At 35.4% G+C, this 22,333-nt stretch overlaps 2 protein-coding genes across 4 annotated transcripts; one reads left to right on the plus strand and one right to left on the minus strand.

Annotated features, from left to right (window-relative positions):
- The first annotated feature begins 2,859 nt into the window (after nt 1-2,859).
- Or4c105b (olfactory receptor family 4 subfamily C member 105B) lies at nt 2,860-5,324 on the plus strand. Of its 3 annotated transcripts, none has more exons than XM_087653673.1 (2): nt 2,860-2,876; nt 4,406-5,324. In XM_087653673.1, exons 1-2 carry the CDS (start codon nt 2,860-2,862, stop codon nt 5,322-5,324), a joined length of 936 nt encoding a protein of 311 aa, XP_087509799.1.
- A 15,437-nt stretch (nt 5,325-20,761) lies between these two features.
- Nucleotides 20,762-21,691, minus strand: Or4a66 (olfactory receptor family 4 subfamily A member 66). Its single transcript, NM_001000636.1, has one exon. It carries the CDS (start codon nt 21,689-21,691, stop codon nt 20,762-20,764), a length of 930 nt encoding a protein of 309 aa, NP_001000636.1.
- Between the last annotated feature and the right edge of the window lie 642 nt (nt 21,692-22,333).

Here is a 22,333-nt window from a genome sequence, read left to right on the forward strand (position 1 = left end):
TGAAGCATTCGCACTTTGGTCAACCTTCTTGAGCTTCGTGTGGTCTGTGGATTGTATTTATGGTAGTTCGAGTTTTTGGGGTAATATCCACTTATCAGTGAGTGCATATCATGTGTATTTTTCTGTGATTGGGTTACCTCACTCAGGATGATATTTTCTAGTTCATTTCATGATTTCATTGTTTTTGATAGTGAGTATTAGTCCATTATGTAGATGTACCATATTTCCGGTATCCATTCCTCTGTTGAAAGGCATCTGGGTTCTTTCCAGCTTCTTGGCTATTAAAATAAGGCTACTATGAGACTAGTGGAGCATGTGCCTTTGATGTATATTGGAGCATATTTTGGGTATTTGCCCAAGAGAGGTATAACTGGGACCTCAGGTAGTGCAATGTCCAAAATTCTGAGGAACTTTCAGAAAGAGTTCCAGAGTGATTGTACCAGTTTGCAATCCCACCAACCGTGGAGCGTTCCTCCTTTTCCACATCCTCACCAGCATCCGTTGTCACCAGAGATTTTTATCTTAGCCATTCTGACTGTTGTGAGGTAAAATCTCAGGGCTGTTTAGATTTGCATTTCCTGATAACTAACGTTGTTGAGCATTTCTTTAGGTACTTCTCAGTCATTTGATATTCCTCAGGTGAGAATTCTTTGTTTTTCTCTGTACCACTTTTTTAATAGAGTTATTTGGCTCTCTGAATTCTAACTTCTTGAATTCTTTGTATATTTTGGATATTAGCCCTCTATAAGATGTAGGATTGGTAAAGATCTTTTCCCAGTCTGTTGGTTGCCATTTTGTCCTAATAACAGAGTCTTTACCTTACAGAAACTTTGCAGTTTTATGAGGTCACATTTGTTGATGCTTGATCTTAGAGCATAAGCTATTATTGTTTTGTTCGGGAAATTTTCCCCAGTGCACATGTGTTTGAGACTCTATCCCAATTTTTCCTCTATTAGTTTGAGTGTATCTGATTTGAAGTGTAAGTCCTTGATCCAATTGGATTTAAGCTTTGTACAGGATGAAAAAAAAAGTGGATCAATTTGCATTCTTCTACATGCTGACCTCCAGCTCTACCAACACCATTTGTTGAGAATGTTCCTTTTTCTATTGGTTGGTTTTAGCTCCTTTGTCGAAGATCAAAAAAAAAAAAAAAAAGGTGTGTGGGTTCTTTTCAGGGTCTTCAATTCTATTACACTGATCTACCTGCCTGTCTCTGTATCAATACAGTTTTTAGCATGATTCATCTGTAATATTGCTTGAGGTCAGGGATGGTGATTCCCCGAGAATTACTTTTATTGTTGACGATAGTTTTTGCTATGCTCGGTTTTTTGTTATTTCAAATAAATTTGCAAATTGCTTTTTCTAACTCTATGAAGAACTGAGTTGAAATGTTGATGGGGATTACATTGAATCTGTAGATTGCATTTGGCAAAATGTCCATTTTTACTATATAAATCCGGCCAATCCATGACCATGTCTTTCAATCTAATGAGCTCTCTGTGGACAGAGAAGGAGATCTGCTACATGCTTTCTTTCTATGCTTGCAGATTACTACTCCCCATTGAAAAGTGATTGAGTCATACATATTTTTAAGACACTGGATTCCAATACCCAACTTTTTCATCAGTGTGATAATTAATTCCTGGGAGAGAGCACAATAACAAGATCATTGATATTCATGAGAAATTCTTTAAATACCCTTTCAATGCAGTATACAAATGTTTCCTCTTTGCATGTCACCTATTCTTAGCAAGTTTCTTTGAATACTTTGGAAACTTTTCTACAATCTTATCAGTCCTTGCCTTTCAGGATGAAGAAACAATATGAGAATCAAAGATCTTCTCAACATAATATATTAACACAATGCATGCTAGATTCAAATACTAAATTTATTATCAAATATATTTAGCTTTATAGAGAGAAGATATTAAGACATATTATGTTCATTGGATATACATGAATACTTCAATTATTTCGCACTGAATACTCTCATTCCTGAGGACTTCTTCTTAACACTCACAGTGTATACTGAAAGCTGAAGCTACTGAGGTATATCTTTTAATAGTGCTACACTTGGTATATTCTTTGACTTTTGTACACAAGAGTTTGATTAATTGGGATTTGCGATAAAATTATAGACTAAATCAACCTGACTCTAACTTTTCAAGATATTTGGTAAGTAGTTTGCATTTACTAATATCAGATGATAAAAGCACTGTAGATGATTAGGTGAATTAAATGTACCTGTCACTGTTTTACGCTGAAATACCTCTTTTAATTACTGAAGCTAATCATGAGATGGAGTATAGTCTTTGGCTTCACGATACAACAAAATTATTAAATATATCAATATTAAGTTAGTAAATATGAGTTTTTTATTCCAAGCATGAGCACAGATAATTCATTCTGAGGTCATGTACTATAGATCCTAAAAATCTCTGTGGCTTCTGGCTAGGTGGTAGAGACACATGCCTATAATTCCAGCATCGTGAAGGCAGAAGCAGGTAGATTTATATGATTAGAGACCAGCCTTATCTACAGAGTGAGTTTGAAAATAGCCAGAGCTATAGAGATAAAGCTTGTCACAAAACAAAACAAAACAAAACAAAACAAAACAAACAGGAAGACAAACCTGTGGCTCCTTTGCAGTTATTAGAAATGAATTCTTCTTAAGCTTATTGGAAGTTTAAGTGTTTCTCCAAATTGGTACCAAAATTATCAATTATGCATGTCCTGTAGCTACATTAAGGCTTTAAAAATAAATTATATGCTTGTATTTCATCCCATGCTTTCACATTTTAAAAAATTCTCATAGCACATTATATATTACAATTTTTATTCTTGTTTTACAGAGATATAATGAAGCAGGTATGTGAGCCTCCAGAATATAGACACAAAGAGAGTGACAAGGGGATATAACAGAATTCTCATTTGGTGCATATGATTCATGAGCTGACATACTTGGCCACAGTTTTAGTACATCTCCACAGTGTTCATCACTGCTTTACAATCTCTATTATATAATGATACATGAGAAAGGTGATGTAAAGATGGACTGAGATGAAAGAGAACTTCTAAGAATATTTCAATCCTCACTGTCATATTGGATAAAATATAAAAAAAATACATTTCAGCCTATGATCCTTAACCCATAAATCAGCCTCAAATAGTTTTTTCTGAAATTGTTTGAGACTATGGAAATCATAAAGTAAATAATCATTAGTACTTATAACCAATATCTACATAAATATGGAGTTGAATTATTTGAAAGGCTTAATACTTCCACTTTTGAGAGATAAAATTTAGAAAAAACAGAGTACAACAAGACTGAATATTTTGCTAACTTGAAGCACAAGACAATTTCTCTGTTACCATAATACATAGGACTTATGAACTTTTGTAGATAAATTATGTGAGCATCTCTTTTGTGTATATGAACATGTAAACCAGTAATCATTTTTAAAACTCTCAGTAGACAGTACTTAGTGATTTTATTCAATATTTTTACTTATAAATTGATAGTAGTTCTTTTCTCTACATTGGTAAAACAATAACAATATAGGCTATACAAGCAGTAAAGGCAGCATTGTGTGTAAAGTACTCAGTAACAATCAAGGCAGGAATAGACTTGTCACATACTATTTCACAGAGACTTATTAAGTATTACAAAGTCTTTTGCACATTTCTTTCACTGGAATTTCAGTATTATTTTCCCTAAACACTCACATTAGATTATGTTCTGTTTTCTTGCTTTTTATTGTCTTGAAATTCCATATAACATGCTGAATTGATTTTTGGTTTTTAACACTTGCATTTTCACGTGTGAATTTTAAAGAATCTACAATTAATATTTTATTAACATGGATCTTTATCTACCTTTTATTACTAATAGAATGTCAGTATGTTTCAGCCAATGTATTATTGAATGATGATAGTACAAAGGTTCTTTTCACTCAAATTCTCTCTTCTTCTCATATCACAATTTAACATTGAAGGCTGTCTATTTCCTACTAATAAAGTATTTTGATGGCTACTGAATTAAATTACTACATCCCATATTATATTTCTGCCTTTGCCTTTCTCTCCAAGTTTAATCCAACCTTCTTTAAAAAGACTCATAGTCTTCAAAAATCATTCAGCCTACTTGAGACTGTTTAGTATATTTATAAAAAGCATTGATCCTGTTCATTCTAATTTCAGCTATCTTCACTGAGGAGACAATTCTGTATTCTTAAATATCTGTAAGTATCAAGAAAACTTTCTGAAATATTACAAACTTGTTATATTTCAGTAATTAACATAATCAAAGAATTAAATATTAGCATAAATAAATTATAAAAACATGAGTATGCATCATTTTTTCCAGGAAATAAGATTGACTCCTGATAATTTAGATGGAAATTAGGAACAACGTGACCGAGTTTGTTCTTCTGGGGCTCACACAGAATCTACACATGCAGAAAATCGTATTTGTTGTGTTTTTGGTTATCTATGTTTTCTCTGTGGTGGGAAATTTGCTTATTTTGATCACCATTACAAACAGCCAACTGTTGGGGGCACCTATGTACTACTTCCTGGCCTATCTCTCCTTTATTGATGCCTGCTACTCCTCTGTCAATACACCTAAACTGATTTTTGATTCACTCCATAAAAAGAAATCTATTAAATTCAATGGGTGCATGACCCAAGTTTTTGCAGAACATTTCTTTGGAGGAGCTGAGATTATCCTGCTAACTGTGATGGCTTATGATCGCTATGTAGCCATCTGTAAACCCTTGCACTATGCAACCATCATGAACCGACAACTCTGTAACATCCTTGTGGGTGTGTCATGGGTTGGAGGCTTTCTTCATGCAGGTATACAAATGCTTTTCATGATTGGATTACCTTTCTGTGGCCCTAATGTCATAGACCACTTTATGTGTGATCTGAACCCCTTGCTTGCTCTCGCCTGTGTTGATACCCACATTCTAGGACTCTTTGTTGCTGCCAACAGTGGCTTCATCTGTCTGTTGAACTTCCTCCTACTGCTTGTCTCCTACCTGGTCATCCTTCACTCCCTAAAGAACCACAGTGCAGAAGGAAGGCGCAAAGCTCTCTCTACCTGCGTTTCTCACATTACAGTGGTGGTTTTATTTTTTGTGCCCGGCATATTTGTATACATGCGACCTGCAGCTACATTACCCATTGATAAAGCAGTTGCTATTTTTTATACTATAATAACTCCCATGTTAAACCCATTAATCTACACCTTAAGAAATGCTCAGATGAAAAATGCCATTTGGAAATTGTTTAGTACAAACATTAATTCAGATGAAAAATAAAGCAAAAATTATGTGTCTTCAGATAGACTGGAGAAAGAGTGAAATGGACATTTTGGTTGACTTTATTTTCTCCATCTTTATTAAATTGGGTATTTCTTATTACATTTCAATTGTTATTACCTTTTCCAGTTTCTTGGCGAACATCCTGCTAACCCCTCCCTTCGTCTTGATTTCCCCTCCCCAACCTCCCCCCTTATCGCCCTCCCCCCAACAGTCACATTCACTGGGGGTTCAGTCTTGGGAGGACCAAGGGCTTCCCCTTCCACTGGTGCTCTTACTAGGCTATTCATTGCTACCTATGCAGTTGGAGCCCAGGGTCAGTCCATGTATAGTCTTTGGGTGGTGGCTTAGTCCCTGGATGCTCTGGTCGGTTGACATTGTTGTTCATATGGGGTCTCAAGACACTTTAAGCTCTTTGAGGCCTTTCTCTGATTCCTTCAACCAGGGGTCCCATTCTCAGTTCAGTGGTTTGTTGATGGAATTTGCCTATGTATTTGCCATATTCTGGCTGTGACTTGCAGGAGGTATCTACATCGGCTTCCTGTCAAACTGCACTTCTTTGCTTCATCCATCTTATCTAGTTTGATGGCTGTATATGTATGGGCCACATGTGGGGCACGCTCTGAATGGGTTTTCCTTCAGCCTCTGTTCTAAACTTTACCTCCCTATTCCCTTCCAATGGTATTTTTCTTCCCCATTAAAAGAAGTAGTGAAGCATTCAGATTTTGGTCATCCTTCTTGAGTTTCATGTGTTCTGTGCATCTAGGGTAATTTGAGCATTTTTGGCTAATATCCACTTATCAGTGAGTGCATACCATGTGTGTTTTTCTGTGATTGGGTTACCTCACTCAGGATGATATTTTCCAGTTCCATCCTTTTCCTTTGAATTTCATAAAGTCATTGTTTTTGATAGCTGAGTAATATTCCATTGTGTAGATGTACCACATTTTCTGTATCCATTCCTCCGTTGAAGGGCATCTGGGTTCTTTCCATTTTCTGGCTATTATAAATAAGGCTGCGATGAACATAGTGGAGCACGTGTCTCTTTTATATGTTGAGGCATCTTTTGGGTATATGCCCAAGAGAGGTATAGCTGGATCCTCAGGTAGTACAATGTCCAATTTTCTGAGGAACCTCCAGACTGATTTCCAGAATGGTTGTACCAGTCTGCAATCCCACCAACAATGGAGGAGTGTTCCTCTTTCTCCGCATCCTCGCCAGCATCTGCTGTCACCTGAGTTTTTGATCTTAGCCATTCTCACTGGTGTGAGGTGAAATCTCAGGGTTGTTTTGATTTGCATTTCCCTTAGGACTAAAGATGTTGAACATTTCTTTAGGTGTTTCTCAGCCATTCGATATTCCTCAGCTGTGAATTCTTTGTTTCGTTATAAACTCCATTTTTAATAGGGTTATTTGCCTCCTTGCAGTCTAACTTTGTGAGTTTTTTGTATACTTTGGATATAAGCCTTCTATCAGTTGTAGGATTGGTAAAGATCTTTTCCCAATCTGTTGGTTGCCATTTTGTCCTAACAACAGGGTCCTTTGCCTTACAGCAGCCTTGTAGTTTTATGAGATCCCATTTGTCGATTCTTGATCTTAGAGTATAAGCCATTGGTGTTTTGTTCAAAAAATTTTCTCCAGTGCCCATGTGTTCGAGATTCTTCCTCACTTTTCTTCTAGTTTTAGTGTATCTGGTTTGATGTGGAGGTCCTTGATCCACTTGAACTTAAGCTCTGACAGGTTGATAAGAATGGATTGATCTACATTGTTCTACATGCTGACCTCCAGTTGAACCAGCACCATTTCTGCAAATGCCATCTTTTTCCCATTGGATGGTTTTGGCTCCTTTATCAAAAATCAAGTGACCATAGCTCTGTGAGTTCATTTCTGGGTCTTCAATCCTATTGCACTGCTATATCTTCCTGTGTTGTACCAATAACATACAGTTTTTTATCTCTATTGCTCTGTAATACTGCTTGAGTTCAGGGATAGTGATTCCCCCGGAAGTCCTTCTATTGCTGAGGATAGTTTTATCTATCCGGGGTTTTTTGTTATTCCAGATGAATTTACAAATTGTTCTGCCTAACTCTCTGAAGAATTTGGTTGGAATTTTGATGGGGATTGCATTGAATCTGTAGATCGCTTTTGATAAAATGGCCATTTTTACTATATTAATCCTGCCAATTCAAGAGCATGGAAGATCTTTCCATCTTCTAAGATCTTCAATTTCTTTCTTCAGCAGGTTGAAGTTCTTATCATACAGATCTTTCACTTGCTTGGTTTAAGTCACACCAAGGTATTTTATATTATTTGGGACTATTAATGAAGAGTGTCGTTTCCCTAATTTCTTTCTTGGCTTGTTTCTCTTTTGTGAAGAGGAAGGCTACTGATTTATTTGAGTTAATTTTATACCCAGTCATTTTGCTGAAGGGGTTTATCAGGTTTAGTAGTTCTCTGGTGGAAATTTTGTGATCACTTAAATATACTATCATATCATCTGCAAATAGTGATATTTTAACATCTTCCATTCAAATCCATATCTTTGATCTCCTTTTTGTGTCTGATTGTTTTGGCTAGGACTTCAAGAACTATATTGAATAAGTATGGAGAGAGTGGGCAGGCTTTTCTAGTCCCTGATTTTAGTGGGATTGTTTCACGTATCTCTCCATTTAGTTTAATATTAGCTACTGGTTTGCTCTACATGTATTTTACTATATTTAGGTATGGGCCTTGAATTCCTGTTATTTCCAGGACTTTTATCATAAAGGGGTGTTGAATTTTGTCAAATGCTTTCTCAGCATCTAAAGAAATGTTCATGTGGTTTTTATCTTTCATTTTGTTTATATAGTGGATTACGTTGATAGTTTCCCATATATTAAACCATGCCTGCATACCGGGGATGTAGCCTACGTGATCATGATGGATGTTTGTTTTGTTGTGCTCTTGGATTCGGTTTGCCAGAATTTTATTGAATATTTTTGCATCAATATTCATAAGGGAAATTGGTCTGAAGTTCTCTTTCTTTGTAGGGTCTTTATGTGATTTAGGTATAAAAGTAACTGTAGCTTCACATAAAAGGAATGTGGTACCACTCCATCTGTTTGAATTTTGTGGAATAGTTTGTATAGTATTGGTATGAGGTCTTCTATGAGGGTCTGATAGAATTCTGCACTGAACCCATCTGGACCTGGGCTCTTTTTGGTTGGGAGACTTTTAATGACTGCTTCTATTTCTTTAGGAGTTATGGGTTGCTTAAATGGATTATCTGTTCCTGATTTAACTTTGCTACCTGCTTTCTATCTAGGAAATTTTCCATTTCCTCCAGATTTTCAAGTTTTGTAGAATATAGGCTTTTGTAGTATGATCTGATGATTTTTTGAATTTCCTCTGATTCTGTTGTTATGTCTCCCTTTTCATTTCTGGTTTTGTTAATTTTGACACACTCTCTGTGTCCTCTGGTTAATCTGGCTAAGGGTTTATCTATCTTGTTGATTTTCTCAAAGAACCAACTTTTGGTTCTGTTGATTCTTTGTAGAATCCTTTTTGTTTCTACTTGGTTGATTTCAGCTCTGTGTTTGATTATTTCCTGCCTTCTACTCCTTCTGGGTGTATATGCTTCTTTTTGTTCTAGAGCCTTTAGGTGTGCTGTCACACTGCTGAAATATGCTCTCTCCTGTTTCTTTCTGCAGGCACTCTGAGCTATGGATTTTCCTCTTAGCACTGCTTTCAGTGTGTCCCATAAGTTTGGGTATGTTGTACCTTCATTTTCATTAAATTCTAAGAAGTCTTTAATTTATTTCTTTATTTCTTCCTTGGCCAGGTTATCATTGAGTAGACCATTGTTCAATCTTCATGTATATTTGGGCGTTCTTCCCTTATTTTTGTTGAAGACCAGCTTTAGCCCACGGTGGTCTGATAGGACGCATGGGATTATTTCTATCTTTCTGTAACTGATGATGACTGTTTTATGACCAACTATATGATCAATTTTGGAGAAAGTGGCATGAGGTTGTGAGAAGAAGGTATATCCTTTTGTTTTAGGATAGAATGTCCTATAAATATCTGTTAAGTCCATTTGATTAATGATTTCTCTTAGTATGTCTATGTCTCTGTTTATTTTCTGTTTCCATGATCTATCCATTGATGAGAGTGGGGTATTGAAATCTCCTACTATTATTGTGTACAATGTTTACCTTGTGCTTTAGTAAGGTTACTTTTATGTATGTAGGTGCCCTTATATTTGGAGCATAGTTATTTAGGACTGAGAGTTCATCTTGATGGATTTTTTTCCTTTGATGAATACGGAGTGTCCTTCCTTATCTTTTTTGATGACTTTTGTTTGAAAATAATTTTATTCAATATTAGAATGGCTACTCCAGCTTGCTTCTTCAGACCATTTGCTTGGAAAGTTATTTTCCAGCCTCTTACTCTGAGGTAGTGTGTGTCTTTGTCTCTGAAGTGTGTTTCCTGTAGGCAGCAAAATTCTGGGTCCTCATTGCTTATCCAGTTTGTTAATCTGTGTCTTTTTATTGGGGATTTGAGTCTGTTGACGTTGAGAGATATTAAGGAATGGTGATTGTTGCTACCTGTTATATTCATACCTGGATGTGAGATTATGTTTGTGTGCTTGTCTTCTCTTGGTTTTGTTGCAAAACGATTAGTTTCTTGTTTTTTCTAGGGTGTAGCTTAATATAAATGTGTTACTTGTACTACAAAGAAACAAGTAACTGCTACTTGTCTGTTTCCCTAAAAGAAGCAGAGTAACCCAAATTGGAAAAAAAAATCTAACTTAGGTTCTTTTATTATCTTTTACAGACATATAACACACACACACACACACACAGGGAGAGAGAGAGAGAGAGAGAGAGAGAGAGAGAGAGAGAGAGAGAGAGAGAGAGAGCGCACCTCTGGCTTATGTAAGAACAACTGATTATATTTCCCATTTTCTAGAAAAAGTCTGATTGATGTGCTAAATCTATCAAGTTTTTTAGGTCAGAAAGTTCTGGTTTCTCATTTCAATGTTATTATGTAACTTCACAAATAATGCCTTAGAAAGTTATGTCCTGACCCTTATGTTTCCCATCCCATAATCTCATTACTTACTTAGTATAGATATTTTCTTGCAGGTTTCATAATTTTTCTACTGTAGGAGCAGATTGAACAGAGTAATGATTAAAAAAATATTCAGGACATCAGTCTTCTCATTAACAAATCTGTTAATAGTTTTGATAGGTTAGTTGACTCTGGTGGTCTTCTTATGGAGTCCCTATCCCCACCAGGTTCCTTAATTCTTCCCCCCAAAATCTTCCACAATACTGTCAGAGCTCTATCTAGGGTCTCTGCATCTGTTTCAGTCAACTACTGGGTGGAGCCTTTCAGAAGAGAGTTATGATAGGCCCCTGTCTAAAAGCATAACATAGTATCATTAACATTATGACAGACAGGTTCTTTCCATGGGATGGCTCTTGATTTAGGTTAGTCATTGGTTGACTATTCCCTTAGTTTCTGTCCCATCTTTTTTAACTGAAATCCTTGCAGACCATACAAAGCTCGGTCAAGATTTTATGGGTTGGTTGGTGTACTTATGCTTCCACTGGGAATCCTGTCTGGCTATTGGAGGTGGCTATTTCAGGCTCCATATCCAAAGATGCTAGGAGTCTAAACTAGAATCACCCTCATAAAGTCCATAGAGTGCCCCCCATTCCTTGTCTCTGGCACCTCCTAGAGATGCTCCCCCACCCCAGCTCAACCCTCTCTCCATAGCTCTCGTTATACCTCATTCCCTACCTCTGTTCATCTACACATACACTTTCCAAATTTTTCTCCCTCTATCCACCTGGAATAACTATAACTTTCCCATTCTGAATGAGATTCAAGCATTCTCTGTAGGAACCTCCTTGTTATTTTGTTTCTGTGGGTTTATGGATTGCAGCCTAGGTAATCCTGTAATTAATGGCTAATATCCGCTTATCAGTGGTCATATACCATGCATTTCCTTTTGGATCATCATTCAAGATGTTTTCTTTGTTGTTCAAAACATTTGCCTGCCCATTTCATGATGTTCTTGTTTTTAATAGCTGAGTAGTTTTCCCAGTTTTGCGTTGAAGGAAATCTGCGATGTTTCAATTTTCTGGCTACTATGAATAAATCTGCTATGAACATAGTTGAAAAAATGTCCTTTTGGTATGATAGAACAATTTTAAAATATGGAGCCTTTCAAAAATTTGTGTCATTATTGGTAAGGGGCAAGGTAATCATTTCTGTATTGTTAACTTTTAGTATACATGTAAATGAAATGAACACTTGTGTCGTACTCCTTACTAAAATGTAAGGGGACAGTTTAGAAGCTTTCCCAAGATGCCTATATTTTCGATCATTAATGCTAAATACTCTTCCTGAAATGGTAAAAAGAAATAATCCTTTATCAACTTCCTGTGTAAAGATGGATTTCAGAATATCCATGATGGATCTGGAGAAATATAATTTATTATCCTCATTCTAATACATATCTACTGGAAAACATCTAAATACTCATTTTTCTGTGAAACCATTTTTAATCCACGTTTTGCTGTATGTGAAATAAATTTTATGCAAAATTTCTGTAATACTTTGTTTAACTCAAATACATGCTTTTCTTTTTATGAATAAATAAAATTGTACATATATATTTAAACTGTAAAGTTATGATAGAGATTAGAAAGATAATAAGTAGAAACATACCTGATTAATAGGCAAATAGAAGATGACAGATGATAGTTTGATAGTTGAAAATGTACTTTCGGGGTTGGGTATTTAGCTCCGTGGTAGAGCCCTTTCCTAACAAGCAAAAGGCCCTAGGTTAGGTCTTCAGGTCCGGATAAAAAAAGAAAAGAGAAAACAGCAACAACAACAACAACAACAACAACAAAAACCAAAATGTACTTTCTATGTATTTTAAATCCTATGGTATATTAATAAATTATCTACAGTTACAGGGTTACATACCTTGCTTGTTGTTAATAAAAAATAAAATAAACATAATGATGATGACCTCTCCTTTTCATGTGTAGAATGACGCAGCAGTATAATTTCTGGGTCACTGGAATTTCTTTGTCTATTCTTTCATCTCCAATGTTCTTTCTAAAGTCTGTGTTCATCTATATCCCTCAATATGTCACAAGGGTTGAACTGCTTCTACAACCTTACCAGCTTCTGAAACCTTTAATATTGCTATACATACATTTGTAATTCGTAAGGAATGTGGACTTCTTGAAACTTTCATTTCCACTTTTCTAATGATTGGCAATGTTGAACATTTTTTGTTGTGTAAATTTCCTAAGAGATATGCCATATTACAAATAAGGTAAACAATTGAAAATAGCATTCAGAAGTTCCTCAAACTGACAAAGTTTACTAAGCTTACCTTCTTCAAAGAGGAAATAATAAAGACTACTGAGAAGCACTCTCAAAGAAGGCAAGCTGCAAAGACTGAGAGTAGTCTAATTGGCTGGAAGAAGCAGAAACAACCCCAGCCTCCTGGAAGAGGTTTAGAACACTGAGCCACCTAAGAAGGACATTCTTCAACCTGCTGATTGCCTGCAGGTGTAGTGGGCCTCAGGATTTCAGCTTTTCTGAGATGTCCCCCATGCTAGTACAGGTTTTGGTGAAGCATCTGTCTTTAAGCCATTTCTTCTCCTATAATTAACCCTTCAACCATGTTCTTGTACATAATTTCCTACAGCATCATTGGGACACTAAGTTGGATTTGTTACTGTCTATACTTCTGGTTGGTAAGTGCTCTCCATCTGGGGTTAATAGACAGGTGTGTGTTGCAGTTTCAAAGAAAAGTTTCTTACACCTATTGAAGATGTTCTAGTATTCTTTATTTTATTTTATTATATTTCATTTTATTTTTGAGATTAAAATTTCCCTTCCTGCTATTCCTCTAATCCATTCCATTGTCCCCTCGAGTCATGCCTTAGTCTTTCAGTGATTATTTTTGCATAATATATGTATTTGTATATACACATATATTACAAGTATAACTCATTGTGTCTATATAATGTCACTTGTATCTATTATTTTATGATACACCATTTGATATTGAATTACAAATTGGTGTGTTTTTCCATGGCAAAATCTGCTCCAAATTTATTCCATTGCCTATAGTTCTTTGTGTATAGCTAATTTCTATTATTTTTATTAAATATCCTTTTGAAAAATGGGAAAATTTGTCTATGTCAGTTAATGGATTTAGGGTGTTTTTTGTGGATAATAAATTATTTGTTTCACATGTTAGCTAAGTATTAATACTTCATCAAATGTGTATTCTGCAATATATCTGTGAAGAAAGATGACAGTAATCTCCTTACCTTATTATTTAATCTTTTTTTAGTGTCCAGACTTTAGACCCCTCCCAGTTCACCCACCAACTGTTCCATATCCCACATGTCCTCTCCCCTCTCCCCCAATTTTGAACAGGATCTTCATGCCCTAAGGCCCCAAGTCTCTCAAGGGTTAGGTACATCTTTTCCAAGTTCAGATCCAACAGTCCTCTAGTGTGTATGTGTTGGGGACCTCATATCAGCTGGTGTATTATACCTTGATGGTGGATCAGTGTCTGAGAGATTATTGGGTTCCTTGTTATTTGAGACTGCTGACAACTGATCGTGTTGCCCTCCTCTTCAGCTTCTGGCTTTTTCTTAATTTAACTACAGGCATCCCCAGTTTCTGCCCATTCATTGGGAGTAAACCTTATTTAACTTTGATACCTGGAATCTTCCTAGAAAATTATCCATTTCATCCAGATTTTCCAGTTGTGTTGATATAGGCTTTTGTAATAGGATCTAATGTTTTTTTATTAATTTCCTCACTTTCTGTTCTTAAGTCTCCCTTTTTGTCAACGAGGGATGCTGAGGGTACCAGAAAGAGAATGGGGGACAAGAGACACGAAGAAGGACGCCAAGACAAGAGTCTGATCAAGGCTCCAATTTTATTTTTTCCCAAGGCTGAGTTTATACCATAACAGGGGTAACAGAAGAAGGGGGGAAGTAAGAAACATTTGTGCAGGGCAAGGAGACAATATTCGTGTGGTCAGGGAATCGGCTGATGTTGACAGGATGTCATAAAGGTCACATGTTGGTCATATCTACTAGTCAGCAGGATGTTGGTTTTTCAGAAAGGTTATAAGTCATCACATTGGGTATCTTGACGTAGATGTATTTCTCAGCAAGGTCACAATTTTATCATATCATTATTCATCTTAACCACCGGATTTGTATTAGTCTTCTGCAGCTGGCTGGGGGTTTTCCATGAACCCAGTCATACTTAATTCTAACCATAATAATAACATCAATAATGGAGGGCTTCAGGGCATCACTCTCAAGACCTTTTCATTTCTGATTTGGTTAATTGCTATACTCTCTCTGTGCCTTCTGCTTATTCTGGCTTAAGTGTTTATCTATCTTGTTGACTTTCTCAAAATACCACCTCCTGGTTTTGTTAGATATTTGTGTGGTTCTCTTTGTTTATATTTGGTGGATTTCAGCCCTGACTTTGATTATTCTTGCCATCTATTCATCTTTGGTGAATTTGCTTCTTTTTGTTCTTGAACTTTTAGGTGTGCTGCAGAGACACTAGTGTATGCTTTCTCTATTTGGTTTTTGGAGGCAACCAGAGTGAAGAGTTTTCCTGTTAGCATGGCTTTCTTTGTGTCCTATAAGTTTAGGTATGCTGTGACTTCATTTTCATTAAATTCAAAAATGTCTTTAATTTCTTTCTTCATTTCTTCCTTAATAAGTTATCATTGAGTTGAGCGTTGATCAACTTTCATCATCTATGGGCTTTCTGTTGTTTTTGTTGTTACAGAAGACCAGCCATAGTCTGTGGTGATCTGATGGGATGTACGGGATTATTTCAATCAGCTTGTATCTGTTGAGGCTTCTTTTGTGACTGTTTATATGGTCAATTTTGGAGAAGGCACCATGAAGTACTGAGAAGAAGGTATATTCTTTTGTTTTAGGATTAAATGTTCTATAGATATCTGTTAAATCCATTTGGTTTATAACTTCTGTTAGTTTCCCTGTGTCTTGTTTACTTTCTTTCATTGCTGAGAGTGGAGTGTTGAGGTGTCCCACTATTATTGTGTCATGTGTAATATGTGCTTTGTGCTTTAGTAAGCTACTATTTTTAATATAGGTGCCATTGTATTTGGAGCATAGATATTCACGATTAAGAGTTCCCTCAATAATGTTCAAATCTACTAATTTTTTATCTAGATACCTGGCAATATCAGGAGAAAAGTCATTAAAACTAGATAGCAAGCAAATTCAATAAAAAGACATTGTAAAATATACTGTTTCCTTAAAATAACATTCTGAAAATGTCACTTAATTTTCTCAGATGATAGGATATGATGAGAACTCTACCAAACCTGTGTGAATATATAACTTGTCCAGAGCCCAGAGTCGCCTGCCCTCTTTTTTTATCTATTCTCAGGCACAGCCCTGGAAGCTTCTAGACTTTGTACAGTCAAATCCTCCTACCTGACTGATTCAATTAGACTTCTCTCTATTTCTTACTTAATTACTTGACCTCATACTAACACTGGCAATCTATTCCAAACTTTTAGCTTTTTTCATTTTCTAGCTTGTTCTGTTGACCCCTGTGTCTAGCTTGTTCTCTCTGTTCCTGTCTTTGCCAACTGATCCTGCAAACATTCCTACCATTTTTCTTACATAGATCTATGCTTTTTGTGGTGTTCACATGAAAGTAGGGCATGCGATATCGTTCATTCAGTTAAATCTTTCTCTGATTCATCACTTTGTTTGTCCTAAATTAGAGGGTAAACATGGATGTTTCCTTCTACAAACTAACATTACATTAATTTTTAGGTATCAGAGATATGTATTAAAAGCATGTCTGCATTCTGTCAGGATCATTTATAACACAGAGCTTATCTGCCTACCTATAATATTACATAGTGGTACAAAATCTTCAATTTGATCCTTTGCCAGAATACCCATATTACTGAATTAAAATTCATTCATAACCTCCTTATTTCTTAAAGATTTCACGTACTAATTTCCCATTATCACATTTTATATACTTTTAATGTTTCAGCCACTTTGCTAGTCTACAATACACAAAATGACATTTCATAAAAGGCAGACCAAAACTATAAAATCAGGCTACTTTCTGTTGATATACAACTATTCTATTACTATGTAAGATAACTAGATCACTAACCTTTACCACAAAAGTTTCTTTATAAACCTAATGTGTGATTAGTGCATAGCCATGACAAAGAAATAAGAATCATGTATGTGATATCCAGTAGTTAGTATGAGCTTGTTTGTCACTGAGAGAGAGGTGGAAGCTCCCCATGCTTGTGTGTGGTAGTTGGCTACTTTCTGAAGAAAATTAGGTCGGAATTATGAGAGAAATGGGCACGAAGCAGATGGTGTTCATGCTCATTGCTCATTAAGCTTCAAAAACTCTATGTATTAAGGAGTCAAGGAGGCTATACTACTTCTAATGGTATGTGGAGAATGACCATTAACTCCAATCATCATGAACAAATTAGTTTATCAAATTTATTTATTCTTGTACATGTATGGTCTCCCTGTAAAAGTAAGGTGCAAAAAATTGGCATTGGATATAGGGAAGATAATGTTTTACAGCTCAGGGTTAGAAGTTTTTTTTTTTTCAAAATGGGGAATTGGGCAGGAAAATAGACCAGTTTAGAAATGTAGACACCTAGGATTTGATCGGAACAACCTCTTCTGAAAAAAGAACATTGTTTTATGGTTGTCATAAAAAGATAGTCATAACAACAAGAATCATAATAACATTTGGAAAAAAGCCATGGTTGCTTTTACTGGAACAGGCAGTACAAAACCATCTATAACTAAGGGAGAAATAGGGAACAGCGCAGTCTTCAAGAAACAGACTCAATCATAAACAGAAATAGATCTATAATTTTTCCTGTCTGTAAGATATTTTTTTAATCCTAAAACAAGAGGAAGCATGTTGGTTTATCAAACTGTGTTTATCTGGATAATAGTCTCTCTCTCTCTCTCTCTCTCTCTCTCTCTCTCTCTCTCTCTCTCTCACTCTCTCTGTCTCTCACACACACAAACACAAACACGCACATATGCACACGTACTCACATGTACAAACGCACACACACATGCACACAGAAAGAAAGATAGAGAAGCATGCACGTGTAGCATGTGTTTGTGTACGTATGTATGTAGTTAGATGTATAGAGAAAGTAAATAAAACACTCTGCATTATCTTCTCAGAAAAGAATGTTGCATATGGCATGGGGGAAAAGGGACCCCTATCAAAATTGCTAATCCCCATAATAGGGTATTATCTTTCATAGAAAGAAAGCAATGAATCTGAGGGAGATAAAACTGCATGTAACTCATGTTACAAATGTGATAAAGCACTCCCATTGGAGAAAGTGAAGGTAAAAGTATAAAAGATGATTATCTAATTCACTCAAAGATCATTGTGTCAAGAAATATGAATATGAAAATCAATGATAGAAAATTAGATGTTATATGTAGTCTATGCTAGAAGAATTAAAGTATAAAAAATGTTCATGAAAATGGAAAATGAAAGGAATAAGTTGGTACTTTCTAAGATTGAAAATTGGGGAAAATTAAGAAAGACAGGAAATAAAGTATTCTCCAACTTTTTGTTTGTTGGAAGTCCTTCATAGCTAGGAACTGAAATTGTATTTTTATTGGATTTTTTATTTACATTTCTAATGTTATTCCTCTTTTCAGTTTTCTATCCAGAAGTCCCCTATCCTGTTCCCCTCCCCTTCTTCTATGAGGGTGTTCTCCCACTCCAAACTGCCCCCCATCACCTCTCCGCCCTGATATTCCCCTACAGTGGGAGGTCTTTGAATAATTTGGGTCAGAAAATTAATACTGGCTATCATAAATATATCTTGCTATTGCAACAATAATGATTGAAAAAATAAAACAATACTGCCAATGATTATAAGAATCATATCATAAGGAAGTAAATCAATACTAAAAATTAATTGAACAGAAATTTTATTAAAAAACATAAAAGTAGAAAATTAATTCTAGTTCACTTGTATTTTAAAATCTAATACTATAACATGTTATTTCCCCTAAAATTGCATATCATAAAAAACAAAACAAATCATAGCATGATTTTTTTGTTTATTTTTCTGAAAAAGTCTTTTTGATGCAGAAACTTCTTGTGACTAATTTCTAAATCATCAAATATTGCAAGAAGAAAAAATTTCATCATACAAATATACACACAAGGAAGCACATGTCTACACACTGTTATTTGCCTTGCAAAGTGCCACTGTTCCAAGAAAATATGCTATACTATATCAAGCAAAACTCTATGTGGATGAATAAATAATGACACAGCTCATTTTAGTTTGGAAGGAAAAATATTTTTCTTTAAAACTCTAGACTTTTGAACAGATAATATGCTTGAAGGAATGGGTTATGTGAATTATGGAGTGTGTTGACTTTCGGATTCTCTCCCTTTCCAATTCCTACATGATTCTAAGAAAAGATCACATTAGTTTGGGAATTATGTACAGAATAAATTCAGGAATCCTGACTGAGAAAAGAAAAATGCCTCAGTAAAGGAAAATATATAAACAAAAAAGTTCAAAACAGTGAGCAGAAATAGAGAGAATATTGCAGTAGCATTATACAAGACTTGAGAAAAACTGTATGTACAGCAACAATATCTTGCTAGTGCAGAAATTATCAAGTAAGATTTTACAAAAGATGTGCACAGGCTAGATTTCATTCTGCCTTTGATAGGTAACTCGACATATTTGCTGATTGTTTACATTTTTCTTAAAAAATTGTTTTCTCAGAATATGTGACTTTAGGTGTCATCAGAATACTCTCTAAATAGACACACAATAAGTGTGTGGTATAAAAGACAAATAAAAGTTGAGGTTATAATATAGGGATATTTGCATGCTGAGTGTACTTAAAAGTCCTAAGTAAATGTGAATGAACATAAACGTATAAAATCAAAGTGTATTTGGGTCTCCGTTGGTCTGTTTATTGAGCAGTTGTACTTTTCTTAATTTGGATTTTGAATTTATGCATTTAATGTACGTGATGCATGTATATTATATTGCAAAACTTGCTCAACATAACTATGAAAATACAATTGGTTTACTTTTTATAAAGAATTGCTGGACTTTTGAAAATAGTAAATATCTTCAGGTTTAGCAGCATTGGATATTGAAGGAATTTGGGGTTTTTATCTTTTGTTTGTTTGTTTGTGTTTGTTTTTGTTTGTTTGTTTGGTTTTTTTTTTTGGTTTTTACTTCCTTGCTTGTTTGTTTAGTTGGTTAGTTGGTTGGCTTTTGCTTGTTGCTTTGAAACCAGAATCTGCCTGGAGAAGGAAAAACAGAGTGTGGGGATATGTATGAAGTATGGACTCTAAACCACAGTAACAAGAGCAAGCTAGGCAGGGCAGAGTAAGGAAAAATGAATTGGAAGTGGGAGAGACTTTTGTAAACATCTACATAAAGTGTATGACAAGAAGCAAGGCAGGAGATGAGAGAGCAAAGTATATATCATGAAAATGTCTCATGAAACATGCTGTCTTAAGGCATGGGTGCATTATCTGAGTGATCTTTCAGCTGTGAAATATATATATCACTTCATGTATACCAAAAATGTACTCATATGACTATTGCAGACTACTAAAGCATTGACAGGAATATTTACAAAAGAAATATGTTCCCCTCAATTTCCAAAATTCAAAAGCCAATAATCATAACACCATACCTGTTCAAGGATAGTGAATTCTGAGGGTACACAATCAGATATAAATCTGCTTTGCAAGGGTGTTATAAGGGGAAGGGAAGAAATTATGGGAGCTTCATGAGTATATTACATAAATGTTTGAAAATACACTTATGTAATCCAGTATCATGCTAATTAATATATGTCATAAGGAGTCATTAAAAATAATAAATGTTAAAACCAGCAAGTAAGAAAATTGAATTATATGCCTACTAATAACTAGATTTCTTGTAATTTATTTTCAGACAGGACATAGGAGTTGTTAAGGATTTATTTCATTTTCAGTGTGGGGTTTGTGTATGCGTGTGTGTGTGTGCCCGTGTGTGTGTGTGTGTGTGTGTGTGTGTGTGTGTGTGTGTGTGTGTGATATTCTGTGTGATGGGGTTGTTGGGAATGAAACCTAGGCTTTCCTCATCCTAACCATGTCCCCTACCAAATAAATACAATTGTCACAACCTTTACATTTGCCTGATCACCTCTGGATGAACTTGTACTATGAAGATTAGTCAGAGCATTAGTTGTTCCTTTTGCTTGTGACTTTCCCCCAAATAGTTTGAACATTCTGTGATGGGTAGAATAGTAGCTGACCAAGGAATATCAAAAAAGAATCCTGAGGTTCACTTATTTCAAATGTGAGTTTGACATCTGAGACCACACCTTATGCATGGCATTTTTCATCTCACTGTTTCTCAGAGTGTAGATGAGGGGATTCAATATGGGGGCAATCACAGTATAAAATAGAGAAATTTCCTTATCCTTGTTCTCATTTCCTGCAGGAAAAATATAAATATAAATACAGGGCCCAAAAAATAAAACTACCACCATTATGTGTGAACTACAGGTTGAAAGTGCTTTGCGTTGCCCTGCAGATGATCTTGTTCTCAGAGAATACAATATGAGTATGTAAGAAGCAAGTAGTACAATAAAAATGGCAACAACCACCATCCCAGAGTTGGCAATTGATAAAATACTCACAACATGAACATCTTCACAGACAAGATTCAAAAGAGGTTTGACATCACACAAGTAGTGGTTGATGTGGTTGGGACCACAGAATGGAAGGCTGAGCACCATGAGTAGTAAAGCAATGGAGTGCCAGAACCCCACTATCCAGGCCGTGACAATCAACATATCACATCTCTTCCTGCGCATGATAACCATGTAGTGCAGGGGCTTGACAATGGCAACATAGCGGTCCAAGGCCATGGATACCAGGATGAAGATTTCCACACCTGCCAGCAAGTGGCCAGTGAAGAGCTGGGTCATGCACTCATTATAGGAAATGTTTTTTCTAGTTGCGGCCAAGTCCCTGATGAGCCTGGGAATCACAGTGGAGGTGTAGCAGAGGTCCATGAGGGAAAGGTGGCAGAGAAAGTAGTACATAGGTTGTTCGATTAAATGGCTGCAGGTGATGGTGACTAGGATAACAGAGTTCCCCATTAAGACAGCCAGGTAGCAAAGCAGGAACAAAACAAAGAACAGCAGCTCTATTTGCCTATTCTCCCAAAGACCCATAAAAATGAACTCTGTGACATTTTTATGATTTTCCATGAATTCTAGGTGAATCCACATGCACAGCTGAAACTTAGTTCATCTGAAATTAAACAACAAGAAAGATGTAACTTTTTGACAGTTTTTTTTTACTTTTATAAAGATTACATATTGAATAGCAATATTCATATTTGGTTTATTTATAATCAAATATGCCCTTTAGGAAAGTATATAAATGTATTCCTAATTCTTAACTGAATATTTTAATAGAGATATTCTATGCCTAGAAATTTTATAAATATTTTATGCATATTAAACTCTCATAAAGCCAAATGGATTCTGTACTGATAAGCATTTTACATATAAACAAATGCAGAAATGGCACATATAACTGAATTATAGAAACACAATACATGCCCTGTATATTTTACCTAATTCCATTTTATTAATTTCTCTGTCATATTTCTAATAAGGAATAATTCCTCTCGTTTTCCTTTTTTATTAAAAAGTAACAATTATATTACATTAGGTTGTTTCTGCTTTATCAACTATTTATAATTTGGTGATTATTGATTCTGTATGACCTATATAATATATATGTATACATATATATATATTATATTCCCTTCTCATACTTAGATCTTTATACTTTTTTTGGAATTCATAACAAATTTATAAACAGTACAAGGACCACAATCACAT

This window comes from Rattus norvegicus, chromosome 3 (assembly GCF_021556685.1).
Source record: "Rattus norvegicus strain SHRSP/BbbUtx chromosome 3, alternate assembly SHRSP_T2T, whole genome shotgun sequence".
NCBI lineage: Eukaryota > Metazoa > Chordata > Mammalia > Rodentia > Muridae > Rattus > Rattus norvegicus.

Bases quoted from the DNA above. Each gene is read 5' to 3' on its own strand.
- Or4a66 (NM_001000636.1), bottom strand. From the start codon at position 21,691: ATGGAAAATCATAAAAATGTCACAGAGTTCATTTTTATGGGTCTTTGG.